At 40.6% G+C, this 15,167-nt stretch overlaps 1 protein-coding gene across 2 annotated transcripts in view; it reads left to right on the top strand.

Annotated features, from left to right (window-relative positions):
• Positions 1-15,167, top strand: part of sik2b (salt-inducible kinase 2b) — a 51,026-nt gene that overhangs the window by 5,222 nt on the left and 30,637 nt on the right. For both annotated transcript variants that reach the window (XM_080507203.1, XM_080507204.1), the window contains exons 2-3: positions 109-225; positions 9,129-9,192. In XM_080507203.1, the coding sequence (XP_080363329.1) occupies positions 109-225; positions 9,129-9,192 (181 nt within the window). The remainder of the gene's footprint in view (positions 1-108; positions 226-9,128; positions 9,193-15,167) is intronic.

Consider the following 15,167-nt stretch of genomic DNA (forward strand, 5'->3'; position numbering starts at 1 on the left):
TTTGTTATTGCCCATCGAGTCTAATGAGCCCTCCAAACGACTGTATTGTATGTTATTACGAAACCGACTGTTTACACTTGTATTTTTGATGCTTGGTTTGTCATGCAGGTGGCCATTAAGATCATCGACAAGACCCAACTGGATGCGGTCAACCTGGAGAAGATCTACAGAGAAGTTCAGATCATGAAAATGCTGGACCACCCTCACATCATTAAGCTCTACCAGGTCAGTGTCTAGGTTTAGTGCCTGCCTCACACAGTGGGATGGCATCTTCTGCAACCAAGATGTGAACAAAATGAACCCTCACCTTTTCTGAGACATTGCTTTCCTCTCTCCTCTTTTATTCATTTAACCGCTGTGTGATTGAATCTGGTCTCGCGTGTGCTTCATATCAGTTTCAAGCAGGAATATCTGCACTTGTTGTTGTTCTATGTTGAAATGCTGCAGAGGTAAATGGTTCAATATGTTTTTGTTCTTCCTTTGTCATCAGTGTTTGTGTATTTCAGTCCCTTTCATCGCAGAGTTATGTTATGAGTGCTTGCATGTGACTTTTCCTATCCCAATACCTAATCATTCCTTAGTGTGACCCCCCCCCCCCCCCCCCCCCAAACAATACATTGAATAGCTTGGAAGAATGTCACTGTATATTCGATGCTTCAAGTGTGTTTTCTATCATTTACATGCTCAGGTATTTTTGTAACAATTACAATCACATCCACTTTGACTTTTTAACACAATTGAATTCTAGTGACGACTTTAAATACAAGCCGGTTTGTTTATAAGGTTTTCATTGAGGGTTCTTGCATTTATTTATCAAATATTTTTTTAAACGCATTTTCTCCATAACTGATAATTGGCACTTCCTCAGTTAATTAAAATTTTATGTGAATGAAGCACTAATTGTTTAACCAAATATATTTTTTGTATCGTGTTATAGTGTGATTGAAAAAAAAAACCAGAATTGTAATAATCTGATATGACCACCGGAGTGTAGTTTTCCAATCAAACATGCTATTTTAAAAATCATGCGGGATTTGTTGCATTTTTTTTTTTTTTTTTTTAATGCTACTTGAACTGTAACTAGTTCTCTCTTGAGGACCAAGTAGCATGTGGGCAGGTTTTTGATTATATCATTTTTCACAAATCCACAGGCGATGAAATGCTTTGTGATTCACTGACATAGATGCAAGGGAATGATAAAAATTACTTCCTATCTGGCCCAAATGTTATATAAGCACCCTTTTGACCTGAGGGTTGCTGGTTTGAATGCCGGAACTGTAAGAGGAAAACAAATGCCGATGGAGAAAGGGTCCGTTACGATTTGTTCTTACCCTCATTAACACAGCTGCCGGCCCCTGAGCAAGGCTGACAAATCTCCTTCAGTGCTGCACTGTGGCAGCTCACTGCTCCTGCTATTTTTTTTTTCACTTCAGGTTAACAATTAATAAGCTGGTTAAATAGAGGGATTTTTGATCATGTATAGATAATGTACAGATTAGATAATATCTTAAAAAGAATAAAGTCAATAAAATAACCTCAACTGAAGAAAGGTGCACAGGAGGCAGGTGCTGTCTCTTCAGAACTTGTTTTAAGATGGAAACCAGAAAGCCTCTTGCAGTCGGTATATGTCCATCTCATGTTCGACTGTTGTCTAAACCGTAGTCAAAGTTTATCTTTGTGCAAAACTGGCCCCCTGATCAAAGCTGGTCTCTGAGAGGGCAGAGGTAGGACTGATGTGTAAGTCGGGAAGAGAGCTTCCGTTTGCATAAAGGAGTTTCGTGTCGCAGAATTCATCACTGTTTGTTGTTGTTCCAGTTCCTTCAGCACTCGGGGTGTCGAAGCCAATTCAGGTCGTTTTCTAATGCATTGGCAAACAACTGCTGCCTAGCAGAAACTGCCAGCACTGGATAGTTAAAGATATGAGAACATAGTTAATGACTGACAAACTCTCTGAACTGTTTGCTTCTCTGCATGTGCTTGCATGTGCTCTCTGCTGCATCTTTTATTAATATTTTGTTATTGTCATTATATACATAGAGCATTTAGTTTTGCTACAAAGTAATTCAATAAGTGCTTTGTTGTTGCTCTGGCAGAAGTGATGACCCACGATTTCATAACAGATATGAATTTATATCAAGTTTATTTTATTGATTTTATATAGTATTGGAAAATGTAGTTCAGGCCATTGTATATCGTCCTATGCTTAATATGCATCAGCCGTTGTTGCGAGCTTGAAAGAGTATTTAACATTGGCGCATGTGGCTCAGTAAGCAGCCCAGTTTGTTTTTCAATCCCAAAATCGGTGGTTCAATACCCCATCGCACAGTGACTATTTTTCTCAGTGTAACTGAGCAAGGCAAAAATCCCCAAGTGTTTGTCTTTGGTATTAAAGCACCTGGCATGTTGCCGTTTGTGTGTGCATGGGTGCATGTGACTGATCATGTCAAGTCTGTCGAGATTGCTAAAGCTGTGAAAATCATTGTTTGCGTAAACCATTTATTATCACGCATTTACTATAGCATAGCTAGCAAGCTTAACTAAAGTACTTTTGTGGCGTAGGCAACTTTTGAGGTTGGAGACATAGCGACTGAGTGGACCCTGATAAAGGCTTCCATTGTGCCACAGGCTTGCTGGTATCTCGAGACACGGTGGACACCAGTGGTCCAGTTGATCTGAAAAATTAGGCTTTTTGGACCTGGTTGCTGGAGATGGAAGCGTACGTTCAGTTGCCCTCACTAAGGTTCTGGGGCGTCGTCCTGCGACTCAGGAGTGGTCAAAGGAGTCTTGCTCAATATCTATTCAGCAAGAGAGGACGACCTTTCACCAGGCAGAAGGATCTTGTTGGAAGCAGTAGGTAGCACTTTGAGGGTTTACTGAAGCCATGGAACCCAAGGATGGGATTAGACATGGACCTTTTGATACTGTGCTGTTGGATAGGCGAATAGGAATGCTCCCTATTTTCCAAAAAGAGGACCAGGTAGTGTGTTCCAACTATCAGATTATCACATTTCTCAGCCTCCCTGCAAGTCTTTGCCAGGGTATTGGAAATGAGATTGCCACCAATAGTTGAACCTCAGTATCAGAAGGAACAAGGCAGATTATGTCCATGAAATGGAACCAAGGTCTAACACCCCCTGGCAGATTATAAATGGGGCATGGGAGTCCAGTCTACATCTATTTTGTTGACACGAGATGCTAAGGGAGATTGGGGTTTTAAAGCCACTGCCATGAGCTTTCTGGTCTCTCTCTTCGCTCCTGATTTTCTGCGTTTGATTTGTGGACTGTTGCCATCAGGTACACGCTATAATCTAGGTCAGTAAGGCATCAACCTGATTGGCCAAATACATTGACTTTCAGTAAATGAATGCATAGTGCATCTGAAAATACTTATTATTGTGACGAAAATATTTATTGAAGTTCAGTTAGTTCATTGCATTATATATTATGTGAATGCCGATATCACAATGATCATAGGTTTGGAGTATATAGTGCAACCCTAATTTGGGCCATTTTTGTTTCAAACCTTCAATTATATTTAAAGACGTGAGTCTGTCTAGTTTATTTTGCACAATGACTGAAAAGCTACCATTGGTAATTTCATAGCACAAGCAGTGGTTTTGACATTTGTTTACACAGTTTGCTTTAGACATGTGGAGGCAGACACTCAAAAATATGTAGGCTCAAGTGCAGTGTTGATATTTCTGGTTTAAACATTTCTCTTTCATGTGTGTTTGAATTGTCTGCAGTCAAGGTCAACTTCAGTACAGCATCAGTAAATTATAATTTGGTTGTTCCGTAAGAATAAACACAAATGTGTCCTCTAGACACAGTTGGCAGGCACACAATAAGTCATTTAAAAGGTGTACTGTGAATAGTGATCCTTTCTTATTCCCACAGCCTTTCCTCATACAAAGTAATCTGACATTCCACAAGAGGCAAGCACAGATGGAACTAAAGTAATAATGGCTAAACTCACTTCAACTGCACCAGGATTGTCTACCACAATAGTTCCATTTCTTGTCTCGCAGAAAAATGAAAAAAAAAAAAAATTGCCGTTATCAATAATCCATAATCTCCACTGATTACACCAACTGTCTTTTAAAACAAACTCTCTGTCCTAACCAAAAGCGCATGATGTATCATGGCTTTCTGTCTGAGCTTAGATTAAATATGTATGTCAAGAAAGTAAAGGTATTTTCCAGAACATCAAAAACAGAAAAATATACATAGGTAAAATTTAGGACAAAAACATTGAAGAGGACACAATTTACAATGTGGCGGAACTCTACAAAAACGTAAACTTTGTAGGGTTTTGTTTTTTTAATCCAGCTTTAAAAACAAAGCCAAAGAGCTCAAAAATTGAAGTGATTTGACCTCAATCTTCATCACGATGGCTCTTAAGGCAATTAAGTGCATCTGATATCAAATTGGGATCATTGGACTTGAGAGTATCGGCTCTGCATTTCAAGTAGCTGTGGGTCAGTGGATAGAACAAGTTGCCTTGCTATCCCAAGTTTGGTGGTTGAGTCTCTAATCTCCCCCTGTCCATGTGTCGAAGAGTCTTTGGGCAAGACCCTGAATCCTAAGTTGCATAGCAGCCATCACTATTGTTATTCGAGTTCATATATAAGTTAAAGTCAATTTGATACTGCTAATATTTCTTGCCTTTTTATTTAGCAACAATAAAATTACATTTTGTATCTTTCTGATGCTTATTGATGCAAAAAAAAAATGGCTTCATCCCCATCCTGAGCTATGGATCGCCACCAATTACAGTTTGATTGTTTTGTCGACTCGAAGCCCTCCCAATGTTGAATGTAATTTTTGCCCATTTGCCTCAGTTGAGCTTTGAAATGATTTCACTCGGCCCAGCCAGTGGCCAGCTTCACCTAGGAGAGTCATCTGGCTCGCAAAAAAGTGAAAAGCCGGAAATGTTGGATATGAAGTGATCGTGCTGCCTGCTGATGCAGTGATGTGCAGTATGAAGTGTTATAGAAATAAATCCCGGAAATGTCAATTCCCTTATGTGACCTTGACACCTTTACAGTAGGTGGATGCTTGTCCAGGTGTATAAAGGACATTCACATACATTTTTCAAGACTCAACAAAGTGTACAAATAAAAGGATTTGCTGTGGCCGATGCTCATTAGCATTATGTGTTAAAAAGAGCCTGGCTTGGCCTTCCGTCCATCACTGTGATGTCACCCAGGAAAATCAAGGTTTCTGACGATGTTCTTGTATTATATAAGCCTTTTTGTCCTTTTACTTTGTCGAGGGAAAGCAAACGGGCGTTCAATATCATTACACAACCAAGTTGCATCATTCCAGATTTCTGCTGTGGTATTTTGGTGCGTATCATTATTTCCAACGGCCTATCCATCCAATCAGCTCTGGTCAATTAGCGATTTCCTTTCCAGCCTCATAACTTGGGTTGGCCCTGTGGCCCAGAGGAAAGCTGAGCTAATGAAGATATATCAAGATACAGACTAACCAACTTTGAAACTCACTCTAGTTTGTCGCGTGTTGTGTGGCTCCACTATTAAATTCATTCCTCAAACCTGTTCAATCCTCAGCTATTAGTTATATTTAGGGCGCATCATTTGTTTGATCTGAACCAGATTTCTCTTCAGGGACTTAAAGGGAAAGCCCAGATTTCATGAGCTCTAATCCAGATCTAACAAGCGGTCTCTGGCCCCCTTTTACAACGTCAGTCTCACTTCTCATGCAAGTGGACTTTCCAGCGGGCGGAGTGAGAGGACATGACGTAGGGTTGGCAATTCCAGTCCTCGAGGGCCGCAGTCCTGCATGTTTTTGATATTTCCCTGCTCAAACACACCTGAGCTCTCACGATGAGGCTCTGCAGAAAGCTTGATAACGAGCCACTAATTGCTTAGCTGTGTTGATATGAGGACAACCTGAAACCGCGCAGGACTGCGGCCCTCGAGGACCAGAATTACCTACCCCTGACGTAGAATGCAATGCATTTTGGGTATTAAACAAACAAAGCTATTGAATCGGAAGAAGCAAACACGGAAAGAATAAAGTTCAGTAATATCTCGCGGGCAGACGTGGAGTAGTGAGAAAGGCTAGCTTGATTGTCTAGTCTGAAGACTAAATATTGTGGTTGTTTGTGGCTCCCCATGAGCCACGAGTGTATTAGCCTCGCCACCACTGGCGGGACTTCCGTTATCGGTCTGGACCAATCATTGAGCTGCGTTTCTTCTTTTACATCTTCTGTCGTCAGTGTTTTTTGGGGAGAAGCGCCCCCAAATGAGCGGCTGTTGTAATTGCGTGGTGTTTTCCAGGCGGTTTGTTCCACTCATAACGCAAACTGAACCAAATGAAGGCGTGAACATTTCTTATGATATACAATCTATATCATTGTGAATATTAATGTAAAATTAGAATACAGTGGAAATGACTATGTGGAATATGAGTGAAGTGTCATTTAAGAGTCAGTGAAGGAGTCAAAAATGTCAAATTGCATTTTAAAAGTGTGTGTGACATTTGTAAGTCTCCAGCTTTGTGTCCGTGTAGCCTTCATGTTGTGTTTCAGGCTACTAGAGGAAGTTCCAGCTGCCTGTCAGCTGATGTAAGCGGATAATCAGGGTCATCCATGTTGATTCAGCAGAGGCACCCACGCTTAGTATGTCAGAGTTGTGTCATATTTTATATATATATATATATATACATGCATTTGTAGTTGGTATCTTCTTTTTTTATAAGTTGGTATCTACCTAAATGTCTTCTACTTAAACTTCTATTATCACTTTTTTTTTTTTTTATTGCCAAAGTCCAGTGTTTAACTGCTTGTGCGAGATACTTTAAAGTTTATTGTTGTACAATCTCAGTTATTGTCTTGACATTTCCTTCTTGCGTCATGTTTGCAAAATTGAGTTTTCGTTTTTATTTATGTACGTTGGTCATTTTCTGTAACTTCCTCTCTTCACAATAAACCATATTTGTTATTTGAATGGTTATACAACACTCGTGAAATAGAATTCTCTTAGTCACAGTATGTGTGTAAGAAATTACTCGATTGAAGTTATGAAGCATGAAATGTTGACCTGCAGACTATACACAGACTGTACACTTCTGTCTCAGGGAGAGTGTGGGGATGTGTAAATGTCACTTGGACATCTTGTTCTTCCTCTTGACTTTGTACAAATGTTTCCCACCCTCAACCGTCATGCTCTATAGCTGCGATTGTATGAGAATATCTGCAGTTGGAGTTCCTGGGACTTCCAAGAATAATAGGTAGCCCAGAGCAGTATCTGTGGAGAACCACTATAGCACATTATCGTACTTGAAGCTTACTCCAGACTGAAAAAAGCCCATAACACTTCCTCTTCAATGTTTACAGTCAACATTAGTCAAAGTATAATTTCCAAACATGAAATGCATTTTGAAAGCAAGAGGAGGAAGAGAAAAAACTTAAATCTATGTTGACACCCTTATCTATTAAAAAAAAAAAGCTGTCATTCAGTCTCTTTCCATAGCTCTGGTAGTTTGAAGTGATTGTGTTCATATTTATTCCCTCATCTTTTCAGCCCATTCGCTTATAGTGTTTTACATGGTCTTCATAACATGACTGTAATATGTTAAAATTACAGACCTGATGTGAAGGGAAATAGCTTCAAAGTATTTGTGGATGAACTGTCTTAACAGATAAAGAACTGGAATTGTATTGAACAATTTATATTCCAAGTGTTTACCATGAAGACTTTAAAAATGTTTAGTGGCACCAAGCTTCCACAGATCTTTTTATTGTTTGATATCAAAGAAACCAAAGAAGACGTCATCTTAACCTTTGCATTTCAATCCTGTTGCCATTAACCTGATTTCACATCTGTATTTGGAATGATTTATTATAGACGGTTTATGACATCAAAAAGAATAAAAAGCAGTCTAAAATATGTGTATAATGTCCACTACGACTTGTCACTGTCAAAATGAATCTTTGTTTTGCCAAAATTAATCTTTTTTTGCCCAAATGTAGCCTTGAACCTTAAAAGAAAAAAGACACGTTTTTAACAAAGCAAGAAAGTATATTGGATGCATCAGAAAAGTTAATAATTAACCTCAGTAATTACCTGAGGTTAATTATTAAATTCGTGGAAATCAGAGAGGACAAATTGTGTTTGTTACACAACCAGGCCTATCAACAACAACAACAACAAAAAAGTCTTTTATTTCCTAAATACATGAATCGTTCATTGCAACAGATGGAAAATTGATCATAAACAATGAGCGTGGGATTTCTAGTGTGAATGTCTGGCTCACTGTGTCTGATTCATCCTCCTCTCGCCATCTGATTCTCCCCTCCGCATTTAAAACTATTCATCTCCAGAGCGTTTCTGTTTCTAAATCCGTTCCCCACCGCCTCCACAAGTCAGCACAGTGTGAGGACCGAGAGGCTTTAAGTGCCATTCAGATATACTCGGCAACACCAACCGTCCACCTCCATTCTCTTACATGGATGCAATATTTAGACACTGTTCCATTCATACTTTTTTGTTTTTGTGGATGCCAGACGGCAGTTTAAGTGTAGAGCCAGCCTGAACAACTCTGCTATATTTTGGTATTTGTATTTCTTATTATAGGTCCATCTTCTTTGGACTAATACTCTCTTGTTACAGGAGCCTGACGATCTAAAGGTGCATCTAAAAAAAAAAAAAAAGACTACATTGGAACACTTCATTTTTTTCATTATTTAGATCACCAAGGTGGCAATGCTGTTTAGCTTTATTGCACAAATTCATATATATATATATATATATATATATATATATATATATAAAATTTATATTTTTAGCCTACAAGCCATGAAAATGTATTATAATTATGAGATATGAGGTTTTTCCAATGTCTTTTCAATAGTAGACCCTAGTTATATCACTATTAGCATTTTAAAAATGCCTCTAACTTTGTAGTTCAGTTGTTTAGTATGCAATGAGTATAACATTAACTGGCAAAACTATTAAGTTTTCAATTATATTCTGTTTTTGAGATGCTCCTGTAGATTGCCTCATGCCATTGCTTCTGAAAGTGGTCTTCTATGTATATTCACTCTCCCACTCTTTTCTCCTCCCTCGGCCCCATTCTTTTTCTTCTTCTCCTTCTCTCAGGTGATGGAGACGAAGAACATGCTCTACTTAGTCACGGAGTATGCCAAGAATGGGGAGATCTTCGGTGAGTGATACTTTCAGTTCCAAGATCCAGTCTGACTTTAATAACTCTGTCCCACCCACTTCATTTATGTCCTCTCCGGTTCGGTTTAAAAAAAAAAAAAAAAAAAGCCAAAACAATCTGCGCTTTTGCGTCAGTCATGCTTTCGACAAACAAGGACGTATCAAAGTCTTGTTCAAATTGCATTGCTCTTGCCACTATCTCAGCCTCCATCTCAAAGGTCATATGATTGATGGAAATCTAAAAAGCAATGTCCTTATGCAACCCTTGTCATGTGCTGCTACTAACCGCTGCAACAAATGTGCAGACATTGTTGCAAATGTATAAAGTGACATCACCGATGGGCCATAAAAAGCTGCAGGGAGGCAGCCTGAAAGACAAAAGGGCTGATTTATTGCCATGTGTGTTTCAGAATCGCCCTCACCTGAAAGGTTTACAGCTTCAATGTTCTGATTGTGCAAGATTTCAAGATTAGTCTCTTTGCGCCGGCAGGCAACAGCGTCATTCCTGTTTTTCAGAGTCTCTCAGACTGAATTTGAATGCGGTCTGTTAAACCTCTACTCTGCTCTTCTGGGATCTATCCGACTATTTTTCATGTACTCATGCAGGTACATTCATTTATTAGGACTGTTTTGTTTTTATTGGCATGATTTGAAGCATTGTAACAGATGCAGAAATGAAACATGTGATTTGCGAGACCTAGCAGCTCTGGCGTTACACACTGGAGCTTCCTTCTCGAGAACAGTGAAAATGTCTCTGGCGGAGTTTTTTCCTATTGAACTAAGATACAATTTATTGATTTTTATTGATTTTGCAATAGGACGCCAAACAGAACCTGCAAAATTGTCACATTGGGACAAATATGATAAGGAAATTATCGTAATTTTTGTTGTAAAAGCACAGTGGTTGGGATTCGTGGCCTATTGTCCTAATCACGCTCCGCCCACTTTCAATTCTTTGTTGTTCCGCATTTTTTCTTAAGCATGTCTGGTTACCGAAAATTACATTGTGGTGGACAGCAGCCTAGTGTTTTTATCTCATCTATAAAACTGCCATAAAACATAACAAACAACACTGCTACCAGGATATTAAAGTGGGAACACATGAAAATTGAGCTGGGATGATCGGACGAGGCGTCATGTTGCCTCATTCTTCTTTAATTTTGGCCTGAGAGGACGACATGAGAAAGGACTGTGGTAACTTCCGGTGACATCTTCATCCTGTCATCAGCGGCTCACGGAGCAGCTATGATAAACTTTAAGAGTACTGAGGTGTACCAGTGTCTACACAGTGGAAAGGTGAGCCGTGCGCAGTGGAGAATTCACCTTTTGACGCGAGTCCCAGTCTCAGAAAATTGCAAGTTGACAGAACTGTTAAGAGGAGACTATGCAAATCTGGCCTTTATGGTCAAATAGCTACTAGGAAACCATGACTAAAGAAGAAGAAAGAACAAGCAGGATAGATTTGTTTGCCCCAAAAAACACAAGGAATGGACATTCGACCAGTGGAAATCTGTGCTTTGGTCTGACGAGTCCAAAGTTGAGGTTGTTGGTTCCACCCACTGGTTTTTTGTGACGCAGAAAAGGTGACTGGATGGTTTCTATATGGATGTTTCCCACCGTGAAGCAAGGAGGAGGTGTGATGGTATATGGGTGTTTTGCTTTGGGGATGTATTCAGAATCGAAGGCACACTGAGCCACATGGCTGCCACCGCATCCTGCAGCGACATGACGTCCCATCCGGTTTACGTTGAGTTGGACCATTGTTTATTTTTCAACAGAACAACGACCCCAAACACACCTCCAGGCTGTGTGAGGGCTATTTGAGGGAGTGCCGCCAGATGACCTGGCCTCCACAGTTACCTGACCGAAACCAAATCCAGATGCTTTGAGATGAGATGGACCGCGGACTGAGGGCAGAAGGGCCAACAAGTTCTCAGCATATCTGAAACTCCTTCAAGACTTAGAAAACCATTTCCAATGACGACCTCATGAAGCTCCCCCAGAGAATGCCAAGAGTGTGCAAAGCAGTAGTGAAAGCATCGGGTGGCTATTTTGAAGAATATAAAATATAAATCGCAATTCAAGTTATTTCACACTTTCTCGTTTATTATATAATTCCATATGTATTCATTCATTGTTGTGATGCCTTCAGTGAGAATCAAAATGTCATGAAAATAAATAACATCGAATGAGAAGATGAACCTTTTGGGACATTATTTTCTGTGGACATTTTAATTTCTTAAGAGATGGGGGAACCTAATTGATGAATAAGTTCAAATTTCAACATTTCAGAGTACAAAAATGATCTTTTACAGTCAGTCTGTATCGGTTACTATTTTAGTCTCAAGCATGAAGACGGATATTGTGTTGGAAAGGACAGGCAAGTTGGAGCATAACAAGAATAGTCCACCAAGATAAGCATTTATCTTTGTCTGCCATAGGCCCGCATGCACTGTATTGGTGCCACCCATGCACACGAGCGCTATAGTTGTACAGTGTGTACCAACTGTCTTCAGTGCAACACACCGGACATGGAACTCCCAAAACCCCAATTTTTCCACCTCATTGATAGGGTGATGCATGTTTCGGTGCAAGCGGACGCAGGCCATTCCTTCACAGAGCTGAAATACTTCTGGAAATGTTCCAGCTTTGAACGTGCTAAATCTTACATTCAAATATTTCGAGGATTATTATCACAAGTGCAGGCCTGTCGGGTGTGAACAACCTGTAAGAGGTTCATGAGCCACATACGGTAGATTAATGGCCTCACCTATTAGACCGTCTGAGAATGTTTGCACTTAGCCTACTTCCAGACACCGGAGCTGAGAGGATTACTCAAGCAGTTGACTACGGCAAACTTTTAATAGTCACGTCTGTTGCCTGTGCATGAACGCGTGCGTATTGTTTGTGTGTGTGTATGTGTGTGCATCTCTGCGAGTTTGAGACCAGTGTTCCACTTGTGATGTTGAATCAGCAGCTACTTCTGCTCCTGTGACCTAGAGAGAGTGGGAAGCAGGCCCAAAAATAAAAAAAATGACAGAGCGTGGCTAAGAAATGCGAAGGAAGTACAGACATGTAGAGAGATAAGGTGGAGGGGCTCATTCCTATCAGTAGGCACTATAGCTCACTATAAATTGAGCAAACTGCAGCTTCCGTGAACCCCGTCAAGATATGGAGTGACAGGAATATTACATTCCACTCATGGTACAGTAATCTCTTGAAAGAGCGAACAGTGGCTTTTTATTTACAGTACAGACACGAAGAGTGATATCAAGTTTGTCATGTGGCAAGAGTTTGTATAGTTTCCAAATGTCAATTTAGGCGTGCGAGGAACCAATTGAAATCGCTATGTCTCTGTTTGTGTAACCCATAGATTTGCTCATGGATCATCTCTGGGTATTATAAAACAATTGTGTCCTGATTCCCGAGACCCCTCTGCCCTGATTGCACAATGTAATGTAGTTATGTAAGACATTTAGATGTCATCATCTGCTGCAGCAGCAGCAGCTTTGACTCAGCCAGGCAGACAGCTAAGGTAGCTGCAGCACTCGACTTGTGTTACAGTTTTCGGTCCCACAAAATTGAACAATCATTTTTGATTTCCAAATACACTTTCTGAAGGTGGATCCAGTTATTGACTCATGATGCACTCAGACAAATGGGTAAGTTGCCAAACCAAGTCTCCATTGGCTCCCTCCACTATCGCCATCCCGAGAGCTTCCTCCATTTTTTTCCTGACATGATGAATGTCTCGGGTCTGCTACTGGCCGTAGGTTACACAGGGCAGAGGATGCACAGTTGTGGTTTTCTGTGTGCGTAGCAGCCCACCTTGTTTCAGCGAGGCAGTTAAAACCATGGCTGAGCCTCCCAATTCTCTCTTCCCTCCAAATAGTGAAATGGTGTTGTGAAAGGAGCAGGAGGGGTAGCGTGTGTGTCTGCAGCCGTCAAGACAAAGGAGCGTATCTGGGTTTGGCACCAGGAGGTGGGGAGTGATGGGTTCATTCTTGCAAAAGGGTGGGTGGGCACAGTAATGGGCACAGCCGAGGCATCGATGCCAGCCAGTCGAGGCTGCTTTGTGTCTGTCTTTCTTTCTCTCTGCCGCCTGTCTGTCATTCCGCTCCTCCGCAGACTGCCTCAACACCACCGAATGGATCAAACCTGAAAATTGGGTCAGCGACAAATAAAGCGGAGTTGCAGACGCAGTAGTGGAGGAAGGCAGAGGAGAATAGGAGAGGAGAGAGCAAGGGACATCCATTTGAATTTGGAAGGTGGTGGAGAAATGTAGGGCATGCATATTTAAGAAAGCACTGCTGGAGAGAGAAAGAGATGGAGAAAGAAAGAGAGAGAGGCAAGTATAATAGCTGGCAGTGAGTAAAATCACTCATGCGGATCTTTTGTCTGACGAGGAATGAGACTCTGAGGATGTTGACTTCAAAGGGGCGTTGGGGTATTTTGGAGACATTCATATTTACTCTGTCAATTTCTACATAAGCCACCCCTTATATCACTGGGGTGATTTTCTGCAGATCTGCCAGCAGCCAAGGTGGAGCAGCTTTGACTTCGATGACCTTGAGAAAAACCATCAGAAAAATGAAAGTTTCACTTGCTGTTTGGTACCAACAAAGTTGCAATGCTTTCATAAAATAAATTCGTATGAAGTGTATGTTGAGAAGCCACAGTACGGGTAGTGGTTCGCGCTGACGCCCCACAGCAAAAATATATTGTGTCCAATTCCAGTTGGAAACATGTTGTGTGATGTTTGCATGTTGTTTTGCATTTTGGGACTTTGGGTAAAAGAAGGTTGGATGGAAATCCTATTTTAGTGTAGTTCATTTCATTTGTGGAAAGAAGAGGACACAGGAGTACATGTCAATGTTTGAGAGAATGATCACAACATGAATCAAAGATGTGTTTTGCAATCAAACAAACAGTGCAACACTAATCTGTCGTCTGCGTGAAGCACATTTTCACCATTTGGCCTCTTTGATGCATTTATAAGTGATTGTGAGCTTTAGTCTAGTAAAAAAGCCAACACAAGAACATTTTGTTTGTCAGCTGTACTGAGCAAAGTTCTGTTTCATACAAATGTCATAGTATTCATGCAAATCCACTTTTTGAACAAAACAAACCCGACAGGCATTCAAGCTTGCTCCTCACATCAGGGAACACATCAGCAATATGACCTCTGCTTCAGTGTGGAACCTGAGCCCTTGCTACTGAGGATCATTTTTCGTTTTAATGTAAAAATTGCAAAATATATCTGGAGGTCATCCGAGCAGCATGGTGGTGACTTGGTGCTATTATCTCACAGTAGAGGTTCAAACCAGCTGGTCAACCCTGCCGGTTGGTAGAGCGGTCGTCTCTCAATCCGAATTAAGCCAGTTCGATTCCCATCTCCACCTGTCCGCATGTCGAAGTGTCATTGAGTGAGACACTGAACCTCAAAATGCCAAAATTAGCGGTGTGAAGCACTGTGGGGACTGCGTACACAGTGGAAAAGCACTATATAAGGGGAATCCATTTACCGTTCTTGGTCTCTGAGTTATGATTACAATAAAATGACACTGGACATGATTCGTGTATGATTTTAACAAGGGATGCAGTGATACTACTTTTTTTTACCGTTGGCCAGAAGTGATCCAGGTCAAGGATCTTTTGCTAAATTCTTATCTAAAATATATATGTTGACTTTGAAGCATATCTTAACTGAGGCTTATTTTTCGTTTACCAAATGTGCTCGCACACTCTCTGTTGTGAATTCTTTCTTGTTGAAAACTCCTGTTCCAAGCTTCGCACCCGCTACCGTTTCCCATTCAAATCTCCTCCCTTGCAGCAAAATAGCAAATTGTTTCAAATAACACTGCAATTTAAACGTAATTCATGAGTTATTTCCATGCCAAGGAATGAGTAACATAATAATAAAAACTCCTCAAGGTGGGAAACGTGTCATAGGTGTTATGATTGATTACTTCGATG

Source organism: Blennius ocellaris, assembly GCF_963422515.1.
Source record: "Blennius ocellaris genome assembly, chromosome: 2".
In the NCBI taxonomy this organism is placed as follows: domain Eukaryota; kingdom Metazoa; phylum Chordata; class Actinopteri; order Blenniiformes; family Blenniidae; genus Blennius; species Blennius ocellaris.